Source organism: Hydra viridissima, unplaced genomic scaffold (genome assembly GCF_058129835.1).
Source record: "Hydra viridissima isolate aposymbiotic clone 2 unplaced genomic scaffold, HvirCarnegie_v1 scaffold_4, whole genome shotgun sequence".
Taxonomy (NCBI): Eukaryota; Metazoa; Cnidaria; class Hydrozoa; order Anthoathecata; family Hydridae; genus Hydra; species Hydra viridissima.
This window is the reverse complement of record NW_028324303.1, coordinates 16751133-16778556: the sequence shown is the minus strand read 5'-3', so window position 1 is coordinate 16778556 and position 27424 is coordinate 16751133. Positions and strand designations below refer to the sequence as shown.

At 29.0% G+C, this 27424-nt stretch overlaps 2 protein-coding genes across 6 annotated transcripts; one reads left to right on the top strand and one right to left on the bottom strand.

The window, feature by feature from the left end:
* The first annotated feature begins 1038 nt into the window (after nucleotides 1–1038).
* On the top strand, nucleotides 1039–4010 carry LOC145182914 (leucine-rich repeat-containing protein 73-like). The gene is made up of 2 exons (XM_080058189.2): nucleotides 1039–1414; nucleotides 3237–4010. Exons 1-2 carry the CDS (start codon nucleotides 1146–1148, stop codon nucleotides 3757–3759), a joined length of 792 nt encoding a protein of 263 aa, XP_079914315.2. The 5' UTR covers nucleotides 1039–1145; the 3' UTR covers nucleotides 3760–4010.
* A 4354-nt stretch (nucleotides 4011–8364) lies between these two features.
* On the bottom strand, nucleotides 8365–26950 carry LOC149890162 (phosphatidylinositol-3,5-bisphosphate 3-phosphatase MTMR2-like). 5 transcript variants are annotated; one of them, XM_090086305.1, is made up of 27 exons: nucleotides 22525–22631; nucleotides 22290–22388; nucleotides 21913–22086; nucleotides 21671–21804; nucleotides 21399–21529; nucleotides 19628–19767; nucleotides 19375–19449; nucleotides 18732–18837; nucleotides 18240–18287; nucleotides 17871–17964; nucleotides 17518–17601; nucleotides 17249–17338; nucleotides 16430–16485; nucleotides 16157–16256; nucleotides 15928–16081; nucleotides 15762–15821; nucleotides 15430–15552; nucleotides 13967–14017; nucleotides 13739–13792; nucleotides 13429–13532; nucleotides 13278–13347; nucleotides 13096–13161; nucleotides 12377–12641; nucleotides 12000–12086; nucleotides 11429–11503; nucleotides 11176–11255; nucleotides 8365–9916 (listed from the first exon to the last, which is right to left on the bottom strand). In XM_090086305.1, exons 1-27 carry the CDS (start codon nucleotides 22525–22527, stop codon nucleotides 9890–9892), a joined length of 2550 nt encoding a protein of 849 aa, XP_089942431.1. In that variant the 5' UTR covers nucleotides 22528–22631; the 3' UTR covers nucleotides 8365–9889. The 5 variants fall into 5 exon arrangements, with proteins under 5 accessions (XP_089942431.1, XP_089942430.1, XP_089942429.1 ...); XM_090086304.1 differs by having other exon boundaries at nucleotides 8365–9912; XM_090086303.1 differs by lacking the exons at nucleotides 8365–9916; nucleotides 22525–22631 and adding exons at nucleotides 10499–10818; nucleotides 26867–26950.
* Nucleotides 26951–27424: the final 474 nt, after the last annotated feature.

Here is a 27424-nt window from a genome sequence, read left to right as displayed (position 1 = left end):
AACTCTTGTTGAGTTTTTTCTAGTGCTGCACTGTCTACATTCTTTTTCCATCGATGAAAATTTGAAGCAGCTGACAACAATTCTCTGAGATTCCACGAAACTCTTTTTACAGTTTAGTTAACATGAAAACAATATAAAGCAAGCTTTTATCTTGTGCACTTACTTCTGGCATATTATAGAAAATAATTGGAAAAGTATCCTTGCCCTTCGAACAACTTAGATTGATTGGATCTTTGATGTAAATGATGTGTGTCAATCGTTGAAGTATGTACTCACCATGTATCCTAGTTCTACTCTGTTTTGCAGACAAACAGATGAATTTGATATTAATTTAAATGGTGTTCCTTCAAAAATTTATTCACACGGTAAGTTTCTTAGACCGAGTTCTATCCGGTAGTTACAGAGAAGTATCTGCTGAGGCGAATAAAATATTCAGCAAGACTTGTTCTCTCATCTACGGTGATTACAAATAAAAGCTGATAATTGGATACACCTAGTTATGGACTGTCGAACTTTTTCAGATGAGTATATTCGTGGCAGAGGAGTAGAGTTCCGTATCTCTGGTGATGGGCTACAGATCCGGTCTACTCAAAGGCGCCAAATGGCAAAAAAACGGTTTACCCTTTGTTTTCACAAGTGATGACGTACTCAACCTTTATTTGAGGGAGATAGTGGATGACGTCAATATTTAAAAGAAGTAAAAAAGTTCACTGGCCTCAAAATCGATTAATGACTCTAATCAATAAAAAAGTAATCATAAAAATGAAAGTGGCCCCAAACCCTCAATTCCACATAATGACGTCATCATTCGTAACGAAACGCCGTTGTTAAACTTAATATCTCCTGCTTCTCTTAATAAATAAAAAACTCAATTTTTTTTTTACTGGAATAGTTAACTTTAGGTAATCCTTTGTTAAAAACCATAAAATTTTTTTTTCTGTTTTTATGGGTTGAATGAAACCTTTTCCATTTTACCGTAAAATATTTTATCTGTTTAACTCAAATAATTCCGCATATTTGGGAAAACCTGAAGCTATTACGCGCCCCTTAGTTTTTCAACCGATTTTCTTTCGGTAACTCAGCACCCGACGTAAATAAAAAGTTAATTGTCTATGTAGAAGTATTAAAAAAATAAAAGCTAAATAATGTTGGGCTCTGTTCAAATATTAGGGGAAGATATTGGTGATATTGATGTTCGTGATATGTGTGATTCTCTTCGAACCAATTCAATTCGTTTATTATCGTTGAGAGGGTGCAAAATGAAAGATTATAATTTTAAAAAGCTAATGGAGTCTTTAAAAGCTAATGCCTCTCTTGTTCACCTAAATTTGAATCTTGGACTAATTAATACAAAAGAAAGAGTTGGATGTCTTGCTGATGGTTTAAAAGAAAACACTGGTATTACTACTCTTACGTATGTAGATATCCTTTTTACTCAATGAATGGTAAAGACATTACACAAACACAATAAGACACCCAAACACACACTTGCATATATATATATATATATATATATATATATATATATATATATATATATATATATATATATATATATATATATATATATATATATATACATGTATGTATGTATGTATGTATGTATGTATGTATGTATGTATGTATGTATGTATGTATGTATGTATGTATGTATGTATGTATGTATGTATGTATGTATGTATGTATGTATGTATGTATGTATGTATGTATGCATGTATAAAAGTATGTATGTATGTATGTATGTATGTATGTATGTATGTATGTATGTATGTATGTATGTATGTATGTATGTATGTATGTATGTATGTATGTATGTTGTTTATATGTGTGCTTTTAAAAGGCAGAGGAGTTTTCATACCAAAGTATAATTTTATCGCAAAGTTAGAACTTAAAATAGTTCCCATGTGCTTTATTCAAACTATGCACCTTATTTGAATTGATTTTAATATGTATGTTTTAATTTTTTTGGAATAGTTTATAGTTATTGTTTCAAATTATATATTAAATTTAAAAGAACCAAAGATGAATTCTTTTATTCCTTAACTGTACAGGCTGTGTGGGTAGGAGCCGCATTTTGTTAAAACTTATACCATTTATTTTGATTAATAAATATGTATGTTGACATAGTTATGTAGTTCTCTAGCATCTCTATTTTGGTTTGTTATTGTTTCAACCTGTATATGTATTGCTTAAACCTACTCCATTAAAATTAAAGCCTCAAGTACAAAAAGTTTTATCACCACCTTGTGAGTCTATTTTTGGGAGTCATTATTGGTCTATAATGGCTTTTCTTGGTATATCTCTATTTTAAAAACTTTATACAGTTTCTATAAAAAATAAACAAATTAGCATTAATCAATAAAGTAGACATCACTGCCAGTTAGTTTAAAAGATAAAAGAAATTAAATCAATTAAAAATTTGTGAACTTATATTTTTCTATTACATATTTTGGTTTGTTGTTTTATTTGCACTTTTTAATTCTCTAGTTACAAAAAATTAACTGAACTAGTGAACTTTATAGTCATTTAAAGTTTTCATAATAATTTACTTAAATTTTGTGTAGACATACTTCTCTCTTATCATATTATTGTAGATGTTATTGAACAGAACTATGTAAATTTTATCCATCTACAATTAGATGTTAAAGAAAAATAAAGTTGGCAAAAGAAAGTTTAAAAATCATTGATATTTTGTTTGTATGTAGTTTTCTTTTATAACATCTTATAATGATAATATTTTTTACTAAAAATGTTAAACTTTTCTCTTTTTACTCACTGATAAGTGTATTAATATATCTCATTTTTCTCATCAACTTGGTAATATGAGACAATATATATACCATCAAGAAAATTGTACTATATTTGCATAAAACTAGTTAGCTCAAAAGATATATATCTTGTTTTTCCAGTTTACCATAGTCATGGTTCATTTTATCAATTACTCCATCCTAACTTTATTCCGCACCATAGCAAGTAAATAAAGTGCCAACACTTATAATTACTTACAAAGTAACACATACTCTAGATAATTCATATGATATCATTTTATTTTGTGGGAAAAACATAATTGTTTCAAACTTAAAATGGATAAATTTTATAATTTCAATTAAATAAGTTAATCAATTTCATTTGTTTTATTTCTTTGTCCAAATCTTTTTTTTAAAGGTATCAAAATTAAGACATGCCCCATATTTTTGATTGCTATTTTATTTGTAAGATATATAAAATATTTCTAGGTTACATGGAAACCAATTGGGTGACGAAGGCCTTACTGTACTAGTTAGTGCTATTGAAAGTCACCATCAACTTCAAACTTTAGATGTTGGTGACTGCCAATTAGGAGATGAAGCAATTACAAGTTTGTGTTCATTACTAAAATCCAAATCAAATGGAAGAAATTTGCTTGAATTAACATTAACAGGTAATAGAAGAGTGACACAAATAGGCTGGGCATCACTTGCAATGGCAATAGCTCATGGTTCACATCTGCAGAAACTTTATCTTGATTACAATGACATCGGTGATTTTGGTGCTGGACTTTTTGCTGTTGCATTATCTTCATCAACATATTTAAAATACATAGACTTTGAGGGTTGTGGAATTTCTGATGCTGGTGCAGAGATGTTGTGTGACTCGTTGGAATGTCACAACAACACGCTATTGGAATTAAACTTACAAGGAAATAAAATAAGTGAGGAAATCTTGAATGAAATAAAAGAATGCTTGTTAGAAAATATGAATGCAAAAAATTTTAAATGATAGAATTTTATATTAGATTATACTTTATTTGAATTTTTTATTTTTTTTTACTTGGGTTATTTGAAGTACTAAAATATTTTGTAACTAGAATTTAAATCATTTGCATGTCTTAAAAATAAACTTTGAGCTTTCCAAATCCATTTCGCACTGTGAATTTTATCAAAAAGACCAGGTGGCAATATTTTTAATGTTTTCAATTTTCTTGAATTGATTCAATGTTAATTTTTTTGATAAAGGGTGAGAAGTTACTAAGTAAATAAAATTAGGTAATAAACTACTTTAATTTCAAAGTTTCTGTTCTAAAAATAATCAATAGAAGATAGAGTTTAATTGAGTCTATAAACTTATCAATCCCATAAACTAAACAATTCATAAAAAAAATTTTAATTTTATATATTTTAAACTGAAATTTTTAATTTGCAGATTATTCTTGTTTTGTAAATTAATAACATATAACAAATTATTGTATATTATTGTAAATTTCTATCTGTACACGTATGTAAGTATTAATGTATGTATTTATCTTAACTATTAATGAATTTTTGTTTCGACATTAGTAGTCTTTGATGTAACACCTCATAAATAAAGTTTTGGATAAAATTTAAAAACTAATATTTTAAGAACTAATAAGTTTTATTATTTAATATTTCAACTGTTAATATGTTAGTATACATAGTTTATAAATATATTAAAATAATTATTTCAAATACCATATTGAGCAATATTATAAAGTTTTTTTGAAAGATGTTTTATTTGAGTGAGGAAAATTTCTTTATTCATCTTTGAATAACAATATCTTATTCTTGCTTCAAGCTCTTCCAAATTCTCAGCTCTCCAATTATTCTCGTACCCTAGCCGTTTTAAATCACCCCAAAAGTTTCCAATTGGTCTTGCTTCTGGAACGTTAGCTGGGCTTATATCTTTGGGTACAACTTTGATTTTTTTCAATTTTAAAAAGTTGATGACCGACATTGCGTAATGTGATCGAGCCACATCAGGCCAGAAGATAAACTTATTGTCTTTTTTATAATATTCTGATACAAGAGGAAGTAAAGTTTTTTTCTAGTATCTCTTTATAAGTGTACTGGTTGATTGCCTGCTTACTGTGATGAATATAAAGAGGGCTTATTCCACGGGGGCTGATGCAACAAGAAACTAAGAGCTTGTCCTCGTACTTTTTACGCAAATTGTATCTTACTTGGTCAGAACATTGAGAAGGATCAGCGGCATAAAACCTATCATTACCAGCTAATGTGCTATTGTTTAAGGTAAAATAGCTTTCATCATCCATAACAAAATCCAAGTTTTTATAATTTTCGTACAATTTAAGACATTTAGGATGCATAGCTTTCTTCTGCTGATGGATCTGGACGATTTTTTTTTTTGAAAGTTCGAATGTTAGTCATTGTTTTTAATACTTGGGAAATTCGAGTTTGACTGCGGTTAAAAACTTGAGCTACTTTCTTTTAGGAGCACCCTGACTTATTTTCAAAAAATGCAGCAATCTTTGGAATATTTTTTTTAGTAGCAACCTTAGCGATTCGACCACTTCCAACTTTTCTTCTTAGAGATCCATTCTCCAATTTTACGATTTTATCGTAAGCAGTTGATCTGGGTAAACCCCATCCCATAAACTGCTTAGCAACAAACGCGTTACCTTTTTCTCGATTTTTTTGGAAAAAAATTTCCATAATTTTTTCGAGGTCCTTTACTTTGACCATTTTATTTTCAGTATTTAAATGATATTTTTAGCTTAATTGAATTTAAATAGATTATAAAATCCTCTTTCAAATAAGTATAAAGGTTTTTTACGTGCATGAAATAAATTACATAACAAATGCAATTAAAATTTGTCCGAAATTTTATTTACAGGGTGTTATTGTAGCAAATTTGAGGGACGATATGCAAAATTCCGTTAAATCTTTCTTTTTTGCATTATTCACAGTTTTTGAATTGGTTATACAACGTCGAGATCGAGAATTGTTCTTTTGCCCGTCCATAGTATAAAAAGGCACACCCTTATTATTGCTTTATTTGTAAATGATTGTGAATAGACTTGATTTCAGAAAGTGTTACCAGTATATTTTCAGCTATTCTATCATTCCTTTACTATCTCTATTAGGAATGTTGTTTTTTTGTTTGTTTTTTTGTTTGTTTTTTATTTTCTTTCTTGTGGAATACATCATCGTTTAATCAACTTTGTCTTTTTAATTTGTTTTTTCTTCTCACCGCAAAAAATCTGAAAAAAATCTCTTTAAAATGTTTTTATCCAAAATTTTGGTCTTTTGCAAAAATGAGTTTCTCCTGACTTTTGATATACTTCCCCTCTTTTTCTACTCTTACAGGGAGCAGCGCCAAAATCCGTTGCAAAATATCATGTTTTCCAAACATTATTGAAAAAATGAAAATACTTAGAAATTTTTTTTATAACAACTTGTTTATAAAGTCATAAAGAACACATTTAACATCTCCTATTTGCTTGAATGACCGCATCAAATCTTGGTCTAAATGCGTTACGGTCCATATCACCGAATGTTGCTTCAATAGCGGCTCTCTATGATGCGACGTTTGGAGTTATTGATAAACCTTTCAGCTACGCTCCATACATAAGAGTGCAAAGGATTTAAACCTGGGCAAGTCAATAACCAATGTCTGATAACCAATTTCGGCTCAAATGACTCTTTTGGGCGGGGGCACCGTCTTGCTGGAAAATATACTGCCTTCATGACCGTATTTTCCACCCATGGCTTCAGTACATTTATCATAACACGCAAATAAACTTCTTTTTTGAAATTTTCTTTTTCTTTAAAGAAATGCGTTGGCATGGCATCACCCTCATTGGACACAACTTTTAACACATGAACAGTCACTAGAAATTTTGTTCTGGAAACAATAGCATTATCTTCAGGGTCGTAGGTAAATCAAACAGCTTCAATTGGTTTTTGCATCAACAGCAAAAATTTGAGTCGTCCGGTAAAACAGTTTCGTACAGAACGCGTTTATCTCGCTTTCTCATCGCGGTTTCGGAAAGCATCTTTCACTTTAACTGTATTTACTTTCAGGCTTGCAGCAGAGGTCCTCCTCAATGATTCGACATATAGTTTTTTCTCCCACCAACAACCGACAACAATTTTCAAATCGACTGTCCTAAATCCTTAAAAAATCAGATCCCAAACCCGTTGAATGATGTCAGGTGTCTTGACAACGCGAACTCCTCTGACTAGTTTTTCTCACTATCAAATCGTACTTAGTCGATCTCAGGTACCCGAAAAATCGAATGATTTTTGTCACCGAGCGTCCAGCGCCGACACTTTTGATAATCGCACCATTTTGGTTAAACTCCGCATTTGGTTTCAGCATGGCGACTGTTTCGAGGTTATAACTATTTAATATGTATGTAAAAACTATTTGGACGCCAATCGCGAGCTCTACACGTGGTATAAAACGGTGGAAATTTCAAATTGAATCCGGTTTTTGGGGCCCCACCCTGTAGTTCGAGTTGGACTAAATATACTGGCAAAAAACTGCTATCTTATTATTATGGTTTTCTCCTCACCACAATTTTGAATACTTGTGTTGAGGGGAAAACCGTAAAAATAAGATGGCATTTGAACGTAATAAGTTTACTTGTAAAAACCGTGGACGTATAAGAGATTGACGTGCAACGATTTTGTTTTTTTTTGCGAACCATGCTCGTTGCGCTTTGTTACAAATCTCTTGTTTTAAACAATAGAAATTAAATCATATCAAAGTCTGTCTGATTCGTCGGAAATTTTTGGTCTCGTCCAACCAGTCACATCAACGTCCTTTTAGTTATAAAGATAAAAGCAATAGAACCAAGTTTTAAGCTTAATTTTAAATAGCTAGACATTCTTAACATCTTAAGAAATAACGCTGATGATGATATAGATATTGAGATCATTTACTTAACTACTTTAGTACATCGAAATCTGGGTAAACGAGCTAGCCCGCTTTTCATATAAATAGCCCCTTAGAACTGACTTAGATGTTATTCGAGAACCTTTTAGTTCAACTTCATCAGTTTTATTTCTTACGAGTGTGAAATGAATTGATAAAATGATAGATTAAATTTTGAGCTGAATATTTTTTAAAACGCAAATTTTGATAACGAATTGGGGTGAGAATCTTTACAAGCGACACTTTAAATCAGAAGCCGGATTTTTTTCTGTGGGTGTATTGTGAGTCGTTTGTTGTAAAATGGCGGATAAATGTTCGAACTTTTGTCAATCACTAGTTTTATCGTTAGTTTTATGTATACCTCGTTAGCCCAGAGAAATTTAGAGTTAGTTTCCGATTTGATCATTATCATTCTACTAACTTTCCTATCAGAAATTTAAAAGGTTTTTAAGAAAGTTAAGCTTACAGGGGGATTGTTTTTTGGGTAAGCGTTCTTCTTTTTATTTCGCTCAACCTCTTAAACGCTTGAAATGTTGCTCTGACTAGATGTCCCACAGCAATAGATAGCCCAGTTTTTATATTGTTTAGTTCATTGTGTTCATTTGTTTTTATTGGACCTTTGTTAGCTGTGATCAGTTAATCATTCGATGTTTCAAAGGTATTTAAAGTCAAACAAAAAGACAGATGAAGTTGAAGTGTGTAGTCTATTAAAACTATGATCGATAAATTTAGTTATACTATAACATTATATAATTTATTTCCATAAATATATTTTAAAACATGTTAATATGTCTTCATGACACATTATGCAACTACGTTTAACCGTCCTTCCGACAACAGTTTTATTAAAACCTTTTCATAGACGTTCATCTTAACAAATGTTTTGGAGCTGTTAGGTGTATAACTTTGCTTCCGCCGTTTTTGTTTTTTTTTTATCAAAACTTAAGTCTCTATTTTCAAAAACTGATGGTACATTAATGATTCAAAGTATTTTCCATCACTGGCCACTACTTTTTCTCATCTATCCGACAGCAAACGAATCCCACGTCGATAGAAATCATCATCTTTTGAGGCGATCAACGAATCAATCCAATTTTTCACGTCATCGTAGGAACAGAAATGCTGATTAGCCAGGCCGTGTGCCTTTGATTTGGAAATTGATTGGAAAAGGTGGTAATCAAATGGAACAATATCAGGAAAATACGGGGGGTCTAGTAGAACTTCCCATTTCAGCGTTTCCAAGTACGTTTTCACCGGTGGCGCCACATGGAGGCGAGCATTGTCATGCAGCATAATCATTTTGTCGTGCATTTCCTCGTAATGCAACCGTTTTTTCTTCAGTACCTATCTCAAATCCATCAGTTAAGTTCGATACTTTTTCGCCTGTAATGGTTTCACTCGGTTTAAGCAGCTCGTAGTACACTTCACCGAACTGGTCCCACCAAATACAGAGCATAACTTTGGAGCCATTAATATTGGGTTAGGCTGTCAATACAGACACATGGTCGGGCCAACCCCATGATTTTCTGCGTTTGGGATTATTGTAGTGAACCCATTTTGTGTTTCCTGTCACAACACGGTGGAGAAATCTCTACCGTCGCACTATGAAGCGAAAAGTTCAAAAAGTGGCCATAAGTGGAATTTTTTTAATACACCATTTTCATTTATTTTTTTTTTACAACTTATTAGAAAAAATATCGAATGATAAGAAAAATATATATTTTGGTTCTCTCATGTCTACTATCCTAGTCAGAGAGTTGGAACAATAATTTAATAAAAGCGTTTATTACTTTACAAAATTTTGAGTTTTGGCTACTTTTTGACCACTTCGCTTCACTGTGCGTCGTTGCCTTTGAAGCAGCTGTTCACAAGCAAACAAACGCCGTTCAACATTTCTCACCACCTTTTTTCTTTCCACCGCCATGCCGGTCTTCGACGTTGAAATCACCGTTCTTGAAGCCTTGAAACCATTAACGACACGCTCTGTCACCATACATATCCGAGAGCATTCAATGACCCTCCTCCGCAGATTTCTTTGAATTGAACGCTTAAAGAAAAACTTCCCAAAAATGACGAGAACTTGGCTTGTAAACTGACATTTTAAAGCAATTAAAAATATATAAAGTGAGTGCAAAATCATATATGTTTGGAAGTGGTCCTTTCGACAGGTATATAAAGTTGCCAAGTGACACCTTAGACCCGACAATTCCATTTACCACCTATCTCTGACGCCGTCTACCTAAAAACGGTGGAAGCAAAGTTATACACCTAATATATCAATACGTTCGTAATACATGCATTAACATAGCTCCCTTAACATATTTTCCCCGTTAAATATTCAGTAATTGCGAACCTACCACTCATGTAAAATTTCGACAGAAAACTTTGTTTTATATGGAAGTGTCCATGAAGCTGACTAATTATATTCAACAGAGTATAAAATCTGAATTGGTTTTAATTATTCATCTGACTTGTTTTGACACAAACTATTTTCGTTTTAATGGTTTTACATTCAAGCATTTCTTTCTCGCTATGGCCATCTTTCCCTACCTAGTTATTCAGAGAATAAATTTTGTATTAAAAAAAAAAAAAATCGTAATGTTTAAGTATAATTGTTTTTAAGTTCAAAATTGGACAGAAAAATTTCATTTTCATAAATGTTAAAAACAGATTTTTTTGACATGATTTCGTATGGTGGCACATTTCTTCCCACGTACCATAATCGGCTGGAAAATAAGAAATCTTTTTATTGTTTTTCAGCCGATTATGGAAGGTGCCAATTTCAAAATGCCGGGAAAAAAAAAAAAATAAGTTAACGTCATAAAGAAAATTTTTTTTTTTTTTTTGGAAAATTTATAAATTTTAGAAAATATATATTAATTGTATAAATAGTGGTTTAGAAAGTTATATATACGTATTTACACACGCGCACACATTCACACTTTGCTACATAGAAAAGCAGGAGAGAGGAACACATAAGCAAGTCATCCAAAGATGCATGGCACTATCGCTTGGAGCTTTGGCAAAGTATGTGCGCTCAAATGTTTCTATGATGAACGCATGCTTGTTTTGTTTTTGAGTCTCGTCCGATCGTACAGCTTTTATACTTGAGTAACTGAACACACCTTTTGGTGTGGCACTCTAAGCATACAAGTAAATAACTTATTACGACTAAAAACCGTATAATTAAAAAAGAATACTTAAACACAAATTTAATAAGAATTTAATAAAAATTTAATCTCAATTAATAAGAATTTAATAAGAATTTAATAAAAATTTAAGCTCAATTAACAGGAATTTAACAAAAATTTAATTTCAATTAACAAGAATTTAATAAGAATTTAATAAGAATTTAATGAGAATTTAATAAAAATTTAATCTTAATTAACAAGAATTTAATAAGAATTTAATAAAAATTTAATCACAATTAACAAGAATTTAATAAAAATTTAATCACAATTAACAAGAATTTAATAAAAATTTAATCGAGTACCATACCGTAGGTGACTCAAAATAAGCAACACACTTTTGAGCAAGATCCAAAACAAACCAACGCTTCTTCCAACTTTTTACATTATCTGAAGATTAAATGAAAGTTTAGTTATAAAATTAGCCAATCATTGAAGAAAACGTTAATACATATGCAATAAGTTGACATTACATATACCAAACACACCTTAACTTTTACTTATCAAACTTGATACAAAAGGAACACACATGCGCACTAACAAAAATTAAACATAAAACTTACAGCCGCGTTTAACTAAGTATCCGCTACATCCATATCTCGAAAATTTGACAAGAATAGAATCACCAACTCGGATACCTATCAAATAATGCAATTTGTATTGTTCTAGTATAAAACATTTTTATGAAGCAAAAGTGAACCGGGATACTAAAGTTTTTTCTCAAATTTCGGTTACGGTTTTACTGAACCGAAATTTCGGTTCAAAAATCATTTTTTTAAACATAGAACTCTTAAAATTGACCGATAGATTGACTTTTGGTTATCATTTCTCTTTCTTTCATTTCAAAATAATTTTTTATGAAGTTATTAAAATATTTAAAAAAAAAACAAAAAACATTGGTGATGTTCTACAAAATACAATCTTTATGATAATGTGTGAGATGAAACTGTCGCGAAACCTATATTTGTTTGTTTTTTTTCTAAAAAATGCCACGAAAATTAAAATATTAAAAAAACGTCACAAAAAATTTATATTTTAGTAACACCGTTTTTTAGTAAGATTGTCGCAAACGGTTTTTTTATATGGTTTCGATTTAAAAAAAGAAAAAGAGTTTAGCAAGTTCATCTAACAAACCTTTAGTTTTGAGATATTCAACCAAACTGCCAAACGCAGGAAGATTTATATTATTAGATGTAAATGGAGTGTTCAAAATATCAGCGGCTAAAATATAAAACAAGAAAACCTTCATCAAAATGAAAAACAATACACATACACTATGTAATTTTATACAATTGTAAGACTCAAATATTCTGCATCTTGAATAGATATTATATATATATATATATATATATATATATATATATATATATATATATATATATATATATATATATATATATATATATATATATATATATATATACACACGTGTATTTTTATAAAACGTTCTTATGCTGTATTTATCAATAACAAGGCGTTTTTCACGTGGCTTGAAAAATAACACTACGTACCAACAAATTCGTGATCTGTAAAAAAGAAACTGCTTATCGGCTCTTTACTCGAATTGGATTGGGAGTATGGTTTCCAGAAGCTTGATTTTCCTTTAACAAAAGTGTTGGCATTGCCAAAATTGATCTGAGAGTTACAAGAAGCAGCTGAAGGAGGCGCAGCTACATAACCTGCTTTCAATGCCGAGGAATTAAAGGCAACTGCGCTTGAACATTCATCTGCTCTTGACAACTGTTTTAGTAATACTAAATGCTTCTGCATCAGGTCCTAAAACAATATTTAGTATATCATCATAGTCAACTCTCATATAGATCTAGCAATCATGTGACCAACAAAAAAAAATTATTACTATATTATTTCTGTTTTAGTTGCATGGTTCATTTCGTATTTCATTAAAATGCAAATAAGTTTTTTAAAATACATTAAAATCCTTTAATGCATTTTTCAAAAATCTAACACATCAAGTACGAATCTAATAGAATCAACCAACATTCTAATAGAATCAGCCAGCTGTTAAGTTTGCATTTTAAGGAAGAGAATGAAAAATACTCAGGTGTTAAATTTAAATAAAATTTACTTTTTAAAAAGTATGATCGATATGCGCTACAAACTTTGCAAATTTTCATCATAACAAATAAAGTAAATAACACACCTACAACATCCATCAACTGCATATACACTATGTATATAAAAAATAGGAAATCAGTTAAAAGAAAATCACCTTATATTCATGTTGCAGTTTTTCCACTTCGATTTCAGCAACCATTGATGCAAAAAGTAAAGACTCCTGAAAGTAACATTGCAACTTTTTTTTTTTAATTTAAACATAATTTTTAATCAATATGGGAGGAAAAAAATATTAATCTAAAACAATTATTTATCTAAAACATTTCAAAACAGTACCTCCTTTTTAAGCCTTGTAAACCAGGACCAAACATTCAGATGAGGAAGACTGACCCTTGGTTGAAGTACACTTGAAAGAAAAATATTTGTCACAACTTTTTAAATAACTTTCATTTTTCAAAATAAAAAAAAAAAAAAAGAAATTTCAAACCTATAGTTTTGATTCTGATCATAGACGCTGCTTAAAAATGTTTGATTTCTTTCATTCATTACTTTAACATAAGTCCATAAAGATACAGAATTGCTGCTATTACTCTGAAATATCCATTACAAAAATCAAACAAACAAGAGCAAACTTGTTATGTATATATTTTCTTGCTATGCATACATGTAATTGTAATTTTAAAATCTGAATTTCTACTGTAAAATTTGTAATAAAAATATTTTTGTTAAATTAAATATTTACTCAAGCCCTTAAATATTTCTTTTCTAGACAGATTATGATCTACTAAGCACTATACCTCTTTCTCTAGGAAGGTACCAAAGCAGCCACTGTAAGAATGCACAGCTAAGAACTATAATGATAAAGAACATTTTAAGAATGCACAGCTAAGAACTATAATGATAAAGAACATTTTAAAGAAAGAAACTCAACCATAAAAAAAAAAAAATTAAATTAAATTTAACGCAACAATCAATTCAATTCCTTAGCTTAATATTTTCATTGTTCAGAGTTTAGGGTGATCTACCTCCAGTAACTTAGTATTGAACTCAAATGACATTTGAAACTGATCAGTTATCTAAACAAAATAATACTCTAAACGTATTTAATCATTAGAAGCCAATTAGTAATTCAAAAAAATAAAAACCTTTAGATAAATTTGCAAAAAAGAATAACTTAGCTTAATTTTTTTTTAGTTCTATCAATTAATCTGTTTATAGTGAAAGAAAAAAAAGGTGTATGTATATTTGTATGTAAAATCGTTTTATTACCATTTTCAAATATAATTAGGATATTCCTTATTTATAATATACAATATGTAATGATAATATTTATATCTGCTGAGTAATATATACATAAGCCAAGATGTTAGGCTGTTAAAAAAAGGTACAAAAAAGTGAAGTTTTTTTAATCAAACTTTTTAGATGAAAACAAAATAGGAATTACTTACATTAACAGTTTAAACACAATAACATTTCCCTGGTAAATTTAATGATTCATACAAAATTAAATATAAATGAACAAAATGGAAAGTGATAACAGTTTCCATCAATTATAAATGAGTGAAATGAAAAATGCAAGCATCTTCTAATTGCAGTAACAAACTTTTAATGTTTCTTTTAAAATCAGGAACTCAAATACCAGATGTATAATCAGCAGTTGGAGGGAAATTTCAAGTGCATGAAAAATTTGTCAGCAATTAAAGAAAACAACTAAATCTGCTAATGTGAGATTCTTTTAATGTCTGAGTGAATCTATAAAAGCAATCCTAAAAGATGATTACAACACTAATATATCATGATTAATATTAAGGAGCCTCATTAGAGTTGTTTCACCATTTGATGATTGCTAAAACTGCAACAAATAAAGACATCTAAGAGAAAAACCATTTATAACTGGATGTATCATGAGAGCCTTCTCTTTATCAGTAATTTTTCTTTGGTAAAAGAAGGATGAAATAAAACGTCAGAAAAAACTATAATAACTATTTAACAACTGTAAGGTTATGTTTAAAATATTCTATTACAATGTACTTGATAGCATTTAGGATTATTTGGGTAGATCAAACACTTCTGCTTCCAATCATAGCAACATTTATGATGAGCAAATGGAAGACTTTTTAGGTAGCAAAAGTAGCATCAATGAAGACAATATCTTTATTAGTAAGAGCAATACATAAAAAATTTTTCTAATTTTTTTTTTATTATTTTCTGGAAAACTATAGTTTTTTATTTTTAAAAAATATCTGAAAGATATATGAACGCAAAATATAGTTTACTTCTATTGAAAAGAATAAGTACAATATAATAGTGTACTTCAATAGGATTTATTAAATCATAAACTTAACAATGATTTTTGATAAATTAAACTGGATTCTCCATAACATTTATCACCTACATAATTTACTTTGAAAAATGATTACTGTAATGTAGCAGTATAACTACTGTTTTTCAAAAATATGATAAAACTTAAATAAAGTCACTTATTTACCTGCCAGACACAATCCAAGAACTGTAAAAATAATGGTGACAAATTATCTTCATTACTGAAACTCAATTGATTTCGCTTCAGAAACGGGTGTTGAATCGAAATCCACTCTTTTTGTACTAAAACCTTAAAATCATTTCAATAAAACACTCTTTGCAAAATATATATTGCTAAATGAAATTGCAACACACCCTGGCAGTAAAAACTTTTACTCAATGATTCTTATGTAAGTTATTATTTAACTAACATATCACAGTGTGAATAGAAGGAACAAAATAGAATTAGTAAAGTAAATGAAAAAAAAATTGGGAAAAAGTAATATTAATACTTTGTACCTGGAAACCATCCATTGTACGATAATATGGATCTACTAATATTTGTACCAAACATGATATCTAAATTAAGGCAGGAGATTTAGGAAAAAAAAGATATATGTTAAATACATGTGCCATATTATGAATAGGGCACAAATCTCAGAAAAAATGTATTGATAAAACACACCTGCGCAACACGCTCTGTTCCAGATCCTATTGCAAGAAGTACAGAACTACCCTTAGTCAAAGCTGAGGCAGCACGATTAGAATAACTAAGAATTATTTCAATCTCCTGAAGCCATCCACTATCTTCAATCTTACTCAAAAAGTGTGAGTCATCACTGAGAGGAATAGTAAATACAGTCAAATAAAAGAGAAATAATTATATAACAAATCATTTTGGAAAAAAAACTCACCTCTTGTCTAGAGCAATCAACAATTTCATGGCACTTGCTTGGGTCGAGCATAACTCTGGTAAATTATTAAGATTCACAAATCCACATTGAGGATAATATGCTTTGGAATAAAATTTGAATTAGAAAATAAAAAAGCTTTTTTTCACTATTTTGTAGAAGTATCCATTTCTTCAGCAATTACAACTATTGTTAACTTAATAAATTCAAAGAAAATTCGTCAGCTAACTACAAGAACATTTTAAAAAAGGAAAACATAAATCCAATAACACATACATCTTCCTCCTTCTTTCACTGACAACCCATTAGGGAGCAAAACACTTAAGGGACAGCTACAATTTTTGAAAAAGAAAAACTTTTTTACTATTCTAACCTGAATATGAAAAAGCAATAACAAACCTAGCTTGAAATTTACCCAGCTGAAGCTTTTGCAGCTTAAGGTATACTCACTTTTACAATAAGAATTCCTTATTTACAATAGCCTGAATAAAGCTAATGTCATAAATTGTCCATCATACTAAATGTACTATTCTGGAGCATTATGATGAAAAAATGAGGACAGCCTAACTGTGATTTTAAAATCAGCTCAATCAAAAAAACAAAAGAAAAAAGAGGAGCTGTAAAAAATCTGATAAGAATCTTTATCTATATTTAGATCCACTTAAAGTAGACAATTTGTAAAATAAAATTGCGTGAAAGATTGCAAATGGTGCAAAGTAAACTTAACAAAATAGGGTCAATATTAACATTTTTGATCCACTGTTTTTATAGAAATTCAATGCATTTACATAAATTACACTGCATTTACAGAAATAATATGGTTATGTTATTTTTATAAATGTTCAAACTTATCTTGAAGAATGAAACAGTATTAGGACAAAATTATGATGGCATCTTCTTATGTATATTGTATGATGTATTGCATTATGTTCCTTTTTACAATTTTAGCTCTTTTTTCAGATTGAAAAGTTATGGGAGTTTTTTGTGTCAATCACTTTAGACAGTTTTGTAATATGATAATTAATGAGAGAGAGAAAAGAGAACGAGACTCAATTCCCAAAGAAAAAATCTATTTAACATATGAAATATTCTTACCAATCAGAAAATATTTTAATATGACAATTTTCAGAGTTCAAGCTTTTCATTATTTCTTCATCTAGATGACATCGAAAATCCATATAACCTCTACAATAACAAATGTATGAAACAAACAATAAGCAGGTGATCAATTTTTTCTAGATAAGAAACCAACTTAAAAATATTCCTATTTACTATTTTACTCTTCCTATATATATTTAATTTTAAATTTAATTACAAGTAGAATGTAGAAATACAAAAACTGTATATACCATCTAAAAACAAACCTTGGTGCTACTGTGGTGGCAGCTCGGAGTAAAAAGTTATTCAATACTTTGTCTTTCCATACCAAAATTGGAAAACAGCCATTTCTAAGGAAAGTCAAAGTGAGTTATTTAACTTAAAATAAGCAATCTTGATTATTAATAATATAAAATCCTACTGAATACACAACTACAAAAGTTTGATTCAAGAGTTTTTGAACATAAACACAATACCACAAACAGTAAGTTCAAAAACCTGTTATTTTTAGTTATTAAACTTATTTAAAAACTTCTTCAGATAAATTAAAAATGCTTATACTATATATGTATTATTGTATATATATGTATATATGTATTATTTACAAAAAAAGTCTTACATGTGGTATTTAGACCATGCTGCCAATTTTTCATTTGAGCATGCAAGCAGGTGGGTTATTACAATGTTTGGATAATAAGCACAAGATGTTTGCTCTATTTTAAAGTTCATACCAAATGTGTCACAGAAATAAAATGTCACAGAAATAAAATGTGTTGCAGAAATAAAATGTGTCACAGAAATAAAATGTCACAGAAATAAAATGTAAACAAGCAGAAAATCATCAAGAAGTGAAAGAAAAAGGAAAATTTAGATTAATTTAGAAAGTTTATATTTTTCTTTTAACATTTTTTATTTTTAAAATATAGCAAAAATTAACTACCTTATCAAAGAATGACTTACTGTAAGCATATAAAAAATCAAAACATACCAATAAGGTTCCATTGATCTTTAGTGAGACAGAGCCTTTGAACTTCATCTACAAAACCAAAAGCATATTTAGATGATTCTTAATCAATCAATAAACGACATTTATTTCAGATTGGCTTGGATCGATAGCATAAAACCTCAAGAGTTTCTTTATAGTTTTAGAAAATATTACCATAATTATATCAAGAGAATAAAAAATGTGATGCTTTTTTAATGATTTTAACAGAGATTAAAGAAAACTGAAAATATCACTTTTTAAAAATGATTCATTTTTTATTACAAACTTTGTTCAATTACTATAGAAGCTATAAATTAGTAAAATCCCAGATCTGAAACGAACATTTTAATATTGCTTTTTGCAAACCACTTATTTATATTGTAATTCATAATACAACCTATAAATTTATATTGTACTTCATAATCAATAGTGCCAAAATTTGACTTTGCGTACTACCAAAAAATTTCAACTGATATATCAAAGTACAAAACATACTTTCCAGCTTATAGAAATTACATGCAGATCTATCTTCTAGAATTTGGCGGTTTTGCGGCAAAACTAGTGCTTTTGCATAACAATATGCAAAGATTGAAGAGTGACTCTAAATATAAAAAAGTTAACTCTTATTAACTATGTGATTCTGTGTTAAAAAAATTGATCACCAATGAGGGAGGTAAAATTCTTAATAATATTCCTATAAAAACGTTAAAAGTAAATTTCTTTGCCCTTCTATTTCAAAACTTGAACTTGTCAAAAAAAAGTTTTCTTAGTAACTGATGAGTAAAAAGTAAACATAGACTTAAAAAAGAGAAAAACATCTTTTCATCGAACTTCTGCAATATCGGCTTGGAAAACATATAAAGTATTCTTTGTTAGTTATAAATTTGCTGAAAAAATATGGAAACTAATGTTAACTGTTTCTTACACTTTTTTTTTCTGTTGCTTAATCTTTCCTTTTACATCTTTTAGTAATTTATCATGAATTTCAACTTTCATTTTTAACTTTTGTAGTTTAAATACTTACTTTTGATGAATATATCATTTACCTATATAAGAGTTTTTATATTTGGGCACGGTATTTACATTTGAGCAGATCATCTGCAAAACTTTTTAAAAATAAAAGCACATACTAACAAACCTTTACTAATGCATGTCTTCCTATAATCTTGATAAGTTCATCAGCATCATATGAACCTTGGTCAGATAGACACAACTAAAAATAAACAAACAAAAATAACAAAAAAAGATATTTAATAAGAACAGAGAAATATTATCTAAGATTGAATTTTTTCTGTTCATTTTAAATATTAAAGTTTATTGAATAAAAACAAATAAGTTTATAATGAAAAATTAAATAAGAAAAACTCACAGTAGAATATATTTAAATTTACCTTGACTGAATGAAAATTGGTGGTTAGTATTTTGATGCCATCATTTAACATATTTAACTTCTCATGGCGGAAATATTGCTTATGAAACCTTTTGACTTTGTAAAGACTGAGAATAGGTAACGATATCATTACTTCATTATCTAAGAAGTTTATTTTATTTGAAATTATTTTGCTCATAAAACACTAAGAGGTTTAAAACTAAAATTGATAATAAAAAATTATTAATTTCAAGTGCATGTACATTTACCAATTTAATTGCTTTGAATTATCAGCAATTTTTGGATAAAAGCAGGCATACATTTGAACACTTGTGCTGATTAAAAAAATTTATATCTGCTTTCTTTAACTTATGCTTTTTATCTGTAATACATCTAAATATATTATTTTCATAATCATGCAAAATTTTTCTTTAGGAGACATAGTTATTGCAAATTTAAACAGTTATTGAAAAAATATTTTGATGTGCTCTGGACACAACCATCTAGCACCTAGAATTCACTCAATTGAATTTAACTTTACACTTAAAGCAATTGTAAGATTTTCTAGTTATGCTTTGTTCTTAGGAGATGCACTGTAAATGGCATATCAATATAATTAGTTATATTGATGTTGTGATCATATTCTTTTCATGCTAGAACCTGGTAGAATATGATGCACAACATCAATATAACTAATTCTAAATAATGATTAAAAGGATTGTTTAGAAATTCCAGGATTATGCAATACACCCAGTATTATTATGTTTGGTGCTGCTCAGCTTCAAGATCCCCAACTCAGAGCTGATTACAAAGAGTTTCTTGAAGTGATGTTTTTCTTGTTTGTTTTTGTTCAATCAAAGTGAAATTTATTTTTCATGAAAGATGGATGGTTAAAACTATATACAATTTCAAGATTCAGACAAAAAAAAGACTCTGTGGCATCTGCATTTTTCTATAAAAGTAAGTTATTTCAGTAATACCATTTTAGAGGTTAAGCAATAAAAATTTAAAGATTTAAGTTTTTATGGGTTATTTTGAACCAGTTTAACAGATAATAAATTGTAATAAAAATTATCAAACATTAAACAAATAATAAACTATAATATAAATAAAGCATTTATGTAAATTTATATTTAAATAGAGAATTGAATTAGATTACAATAAAACAGCTGAAGAATAAAATGGTAAAGTAACAAGAAAATGCTTTTATAAAGTAGTTGTACTTAGCAGTGATTTTTATTGACCTAACTTTTACTGTCAAATGACACAGCATATTTTTTCTTATCTTCAAATCCTCACTGATTCATTTTCACAAATTGATGTTCATATACATAGCAATTTCAGTTATTTCATATAGAAATTACTGATGATAATAATGATTTGAAATAATGACATCAGGAGCACCATTTAGATTTTAGCTAGTAAGTTTGGGAGGGTTAATAGTTTTTTTAAAAGTCGTCATCATCATCATCATCATCTTCATCATCATCATCATCATCATCATCATCATCATCATCATCATCATCATCATCATCATCATCATCATCATCATCATCATCATCATCATCCACCACCACCACCACCACCACCACCACCACCACCACCACCACCACCACCACCACCTCCTCCTCCTCCTCCTCCTCATCATCATCATACAATGATGATGATCATGCTGATGATGATGATCATCATGCTGACGATGATGATGATCATGCTGACTTTTATTATTATCATCATTTTCATTTTTATTACAGTCATTACTAAAAGTGATTTAAGAAAATTAAGCTACTTACCATCATTTACAGGCAATCTTAACTGATCATCACTTAATGAGCAATCCTCATCTTCCAATGATACACCTTTCCAGAAAGTAAAATTTTCAGCTGTGATAGAAGAATTTTCCTTATGATGACCCCTAAAAGACCTGAAATAAACTGCTAGAATATGTAACGCTTGATGTTCTTTCTAACTATAGCAGAAAATAATGATTTAATATTTATTCAAATGTAAAAAGCTGAAAAAAAGTATACATTATAAATATAGATTATTCCATTTTAATAATTACCTTCCAGATTTTGAAACCAGTTTCATTAGTCCACTTGGAACTCTTCTGAGTAAACTGTTTTTTTCACGATATTGGCAGCCTAGCTTTGCAAGATCACTAGCATTCAATTGATTCAGGTATTTATGGTTCTTATTCTAAAAAAAAAAATTCCTTAAAACTCAACATAAAATTTCTTTTTATAAATTATTAAAAATTATTATGCTACAGAGCAGCAGAAAATTTTTTAGGAAATTCACACTAACCAGGATATATTTTCCTGCAAATATAATTCTATAGTTAGTTAAATGAATAGCACCAGTCGCAACATGATTCAATGTATTAATGCATGTAACTCTGTCTTGTTGCAATATCAATGTTTCCGCAGGAAGAAGAGGAGGAGGTTGTATAAATTTTTTGTGATCTTTGGTTAGCAAAGGCTGAAATATATATATATATATATATATATATATATATATATATATATATATATATATATATATATATATATATATATATCTGTGTGTGTGTGTGTGTGTGTGTGTGTGTGTGTGTGTGTGTGTGTGTGTGTGTGTGTGTGTGTGTGTGTGTGTGTGTGTGTGTGTGTGTGTGTGTGTGTGTGTGTGTGTGTATTCATACATACCATTGACAGTACTTTGCCCACCCTTTCATCAAATACATTTGATAAGGGGAGTAGTTCATCTGTTGCCAATGTTTTAAAATGTAGCTTATCATTATCCATCTTATGAAAAATAAATCAATGAAGCAACCAGTACAAGTATGTAGTTAAAAAAAGTTGAATATATCTGACAACAATTGTACTATAATCATTGCATTACATTGCTAGAAACGGTTTTAAAAAAGCTATAAAATAATACCATTTGTTTTCAGTTTGTCAATAAGAAAGATATGGTATTTATTGAAACATAAAAACTTTTCTGTTAATATACAGGAGATTAAATAAAGGATATTAAATAAAGCTTTGACCACACTACATTATTCTTAAAAATCTATTTCTTAAGAAATACACTTTAGGAAATACCTAATCAAAAGCATCTTTTAATTACTTAAAAACTTGGCTCGCTGTTTAAAACCCAGGCTTCGAGTAAATCGCCGCTTTCTCTCGGATATGAGGTAAAACCCTTTAACTATCTTTACGCCTGTTATCTATATTCCATGAAATTTTATGTTAAGTTTGCTTTAGGTATAAATATGTTCGACTTCATTAAAATTTTTTTTTAAATCAAAATTAGCTGAAGTGCTCAAAACGCCGAGTGATATATAAATATGCATTTAAAAAATTTGTTTGTTTCTTGACACTTTGTCCACTTTAACTAATTTGCATTTAATGACGTGAGATAAACTTGTTAGTAAAAACCCGGGGTCAACCTTTAAAGCTGAAAAATGCGTAATTTACGCAAAAAAAAAAAACAGGATTTTTCTTACGCAAAGTAAATTTTTGTAAACTGCAATCTGTTTTTTTTGCGGAAATAACGTATTTTCAGCTTTATAGGATTTTCCCCCGGTTGCTGTCTGCAAGTTAAAAATTGGTGCAAATGTAAATAAAAAAACCTTACATAAGGCCTTTGTATTTCTATCAAAAGCCAAAATTCAACCATTAGGCAGCCACAGGCTATCGAATAATTTATTCAATAATAAACATATATATATATATATATATATATATATATATATATATATATATATATATATATATATATATATATATATATATATATATATATATATATATATATATATATATATATATATATATAAAATAAGAATAAGAAGCCTGTCAAGATATTTGGAACATTATCATTTTTAAAAAATTAGAAAACAAACATTTTTACTTTCTATTTGCGTTTTATTTGTTTATGTTTCATACCTTATTATCTTTGTCATCTGGCTCCGAAATCCGAATTTTTAATCCAAGGAAAAGTATTTAAGCTCATTTTTTAAATGTTTAAAAAATATCTGTAAATATTGACAAGAATTTCCTATTTTGTAAATACTTTAATTTTTAAAGATAAATTGATAAATCAGAAAAAATAGTAAATCTTAAATGTAATGATACTCTGTTTTGGGCAGATTTTTTTTCTTTAATTGTAGTTTAAACACCTTAAAATTATTGTTAAAATATATTTTGAGTAGAAAATATTTGAACCGAGTAGATAAATTTGATGAATGTTAGCAACTGTTTTTTCTTTTTATTATTCGAAAAAGTGAGTAAAATTTGAGGGCAAGTTATTGCAATATTTTAAACAAAACATATCCATATTTTTGTTTAGAAAGAATCTTTGACATTATATATGTCTTGAGTGAAAACACCTTTAGTCTTTAAAAATAATTCAAGTGTTTTTTTATCACATACACATCTGTAAAAATTAGGTTGCGTCACTGAACTAAAAGCTAAAAAAGTTTAATTATCACAATAAAAATAGGCTTTAAGGCGAGATTTTTTTAGAAATTATATATTTTAATGTAAACTTTTCATCATTACTAAAAAAAAGTGGGCCAAAAAACATTATATTAACTTATAGTAGTAGTTTAAATGCTGTTGCGTCACTGAGCCCATCAACGTGATAATTAGCGTTTTATAAAATTATTGTTTATTATTATTTAAAGTATAAAAAAAAAAATTTAATCTTCTCTGCCTAAATATTGATAAAAATAAATATTTCTAAAACACTGCTGTTAGTTGGAGTCTAGAAATAGTAGACACCATCGCTATTCAATATTAACTAGTATAGCAACTTTTTCATCGTTTGACTAGTCGATGCCAAGACATCAATTATTGCATCGTTATTAATTCTCGGAAGAACGTCTTTTTCACAAGACATCAGCATGATTGACTGTAAACTTGACTGGCTCATCAAATTTCTTAATCTGTTCAAAATATGTTTCAATTTCGAAAATGACCTTTCGCAAGCAACTTGTGATGAGGATTATGTCAGCACAACTTTTTAAGCCAGAAACAAATTTGAATACGCAAGACTATGCAAGTTAAACTTCTGGAGGACAAAATAACAACAAAAAATACATTTTTTGCAAGATTTGCATTTATTTCTGTGGCTGTCACTGTTTTCCACTTCTGGGATTGTAAAGACAGTTTCAGATTCTTCGGATTTACATTGTTACATGTTGTCCGAGGCACAGTGAGATACTTCCGTGTCAAATATCAAGTTATATTCATCTTCAAGAGTTATTTCGAAACTTTCCCATTTCCTTGCAAAGTCCGATAATTCCGTTTAAAGCTGATCTTTTGTTACACTAGCATCAAACTTTCTGAGCAACCCACTCAGATGCTGCAATCTGCTACTAGGCATTTTTTTCAAAATTTTTGCAAAATTTCTTGGATCTAAACAAGATAAATCAGCATATAGACTACCATGCTCTGAGAATCTCTATTTTAAACTTCTGATTACTTAATTCATTACCATGTTGTGAACATTGATACGAAATTTATCTTTTGCACTTTCAAGTAGTTGATTTGCTCTGATTCTTTTCTCTTTCAAACCAGTCTGAACTTTAATTTACATTTTATTTGGATAATATAATGTAGCCTAACTAAAAATATAATACAATTTTTATACCAACCGGCCCACCGGGAATCTCCCGGTATCCCGGCGGCCCAGTCCAAGCCTGAAGAAGCATTGTGAAATTTTGAATGTTTTTTATGAAAAATATTTACAACTGAAATTCGGCTAAATGTGTGAAGTACTCTTAAAGATTCATTGTCTGAATATGGAATGCTACGATCTAGTTAAAGTTTGTTCTAAGATATTTTAAACTGATCTATTTATAATTCAAAGTGTTAAGTTATAAACTTAAGTAAAGTCAGAATAAATGCAGTGCTGACCATTTGTCTTTAACATTCTTAATCTAGAGATACTTTAGCCATTTCAGGGGCTTATTTGGTGGAGGGATTGAGGAGATCCTGCTTACCCAAAAATATTATGTAAAACTTTTTATTTTTTATATATATATATTTTGCAATAATGTTTTCAAATGTAATTGTGCTGTATTTTATTGAAATAAAATTGTTTTTTATTAATTTTTAAAAACAAAAGTATTGTATCTAATTACTTTATCGCGACCCTTATTGGCTACTTTGACCCAGACCGTTTTCTCATAACGTATGGTCTTTTCTTTATTTCTTTAGATTTACATAACCAATAAATAGGAAAATTGGTACCAGTGGATTTTAAGGAGTGAGGAATCAAAAAACGATATTTAATGACTTCAAAAGTAAACTATAAATCTTGAATTTCTTTTTTTAGAGTACTTAAAACATATTTATTTAACTGAGCGAAAAAGTAAATTTAAAAAGTAAATGTAAGCAAAATCAAAGCATTTTGAAAATTGACACATATTCTACATATCGCGAGGTTAGAATTATTTTGTTCTATCTCCAAATTTAAATGTTGGGAGAAAGTTTTTGATTTTTTCTAAAAGTAAAAATTGTTTAAAGTTTTAGCTTTTATTTTTAAAGAAATAATAACTTATGCTTTAATCAATTTATGTTTAAGCAAATTATTTAGAAAAAAAATTATAAAATAAAGCGTATTTTAAAAGTTATTATTACTAACTAAAATTAATAACTCATTTTCTCCCAACTTTTAAAATTGGAGATAGAACAAAATAATTCTAACCTCGCGATATGTTGAAACAGCTTAATAAAAAACTTTAGCTACTTCTTTTGATAACAGTTTACAGAGCCTAATGCTTGACTTGGTTGACCATAATGCTTTAAGGTTTCAGAAGTTCTTTCTCTTAAAGAACTATATCTCGTAAGTATCAGTACCAAAGCCCCAAATTAAATGAACAATAGATCTGAGTCCTTAATTAACTCAGCTGAGCTTTGAAAAGACAAATTCATCTTAAATCTTGCGTATTGGTCATTTTTTGTCTTCAGGAAACAATGTTAGTTGCAGTTTTAATTTTTAAATCATGGTAATTAAAATTTTGAAATATTTAAGCAGAAATTAAGAATTGTGTCTCAAAAGAGAAAAGTATGCCAACATCCCTAAGTCAAGAGAAGCTGCTTATATCCGCGAGATAAGTTGACTCTAATCCCAATAGCTATTAGCGTACACACAAACTGGTCTAAGACAATATTGGCAAATAAAATAACGAAGAAGGAAGGCCTCATGTGATTGATGCGAAAAATTGCTTTATTGCGAAAAATTCCAAAGTAAATTGATAGTGCCTACTTACTTCTGTAGCTAACTTGCCCCGGTATCCTATCGAACACTTTCATTACTACTTTCACTAATTCAAATCACAATAAATATTCCCAGCAAACATTTAGTCTAAAAAAGACGTCTTAAATATATGTCTTTTAGACGTATTAGACATTTTTTATACATCTAAAAGACGTCTTTTTTAGACTGGATGTTTGTTGGGTTCTTTTTTTGCAATATTCGTCAAAGTTTAACGTTTTAGGTAATGTCTTCACAAAGAAAAACTAAAGAAATAAACTAATAAAAACAAAGTAGCTGCGTCATTTATCAAACTAATATGTGCAGAAAATAATATAAGTTGCAAAAGATATGTTTGTATGCTGCTTATCCTGTTCATAGCACACAAGTTTTGTTTGTTAAATACACAGAACAATACGTCATAAGCAAATTTAGGTTTCAATTAAATGCTATTTAGGGAGTAACCAATATTTGCAGTTCAAACATTGCTATAGCGATAGAAAGTAATAGAAAGTTGAGTGAAAGGTTGTAAGTGGTTAACCTGTTGTCTCTTATTATTTCGTTCTTCCTTTAT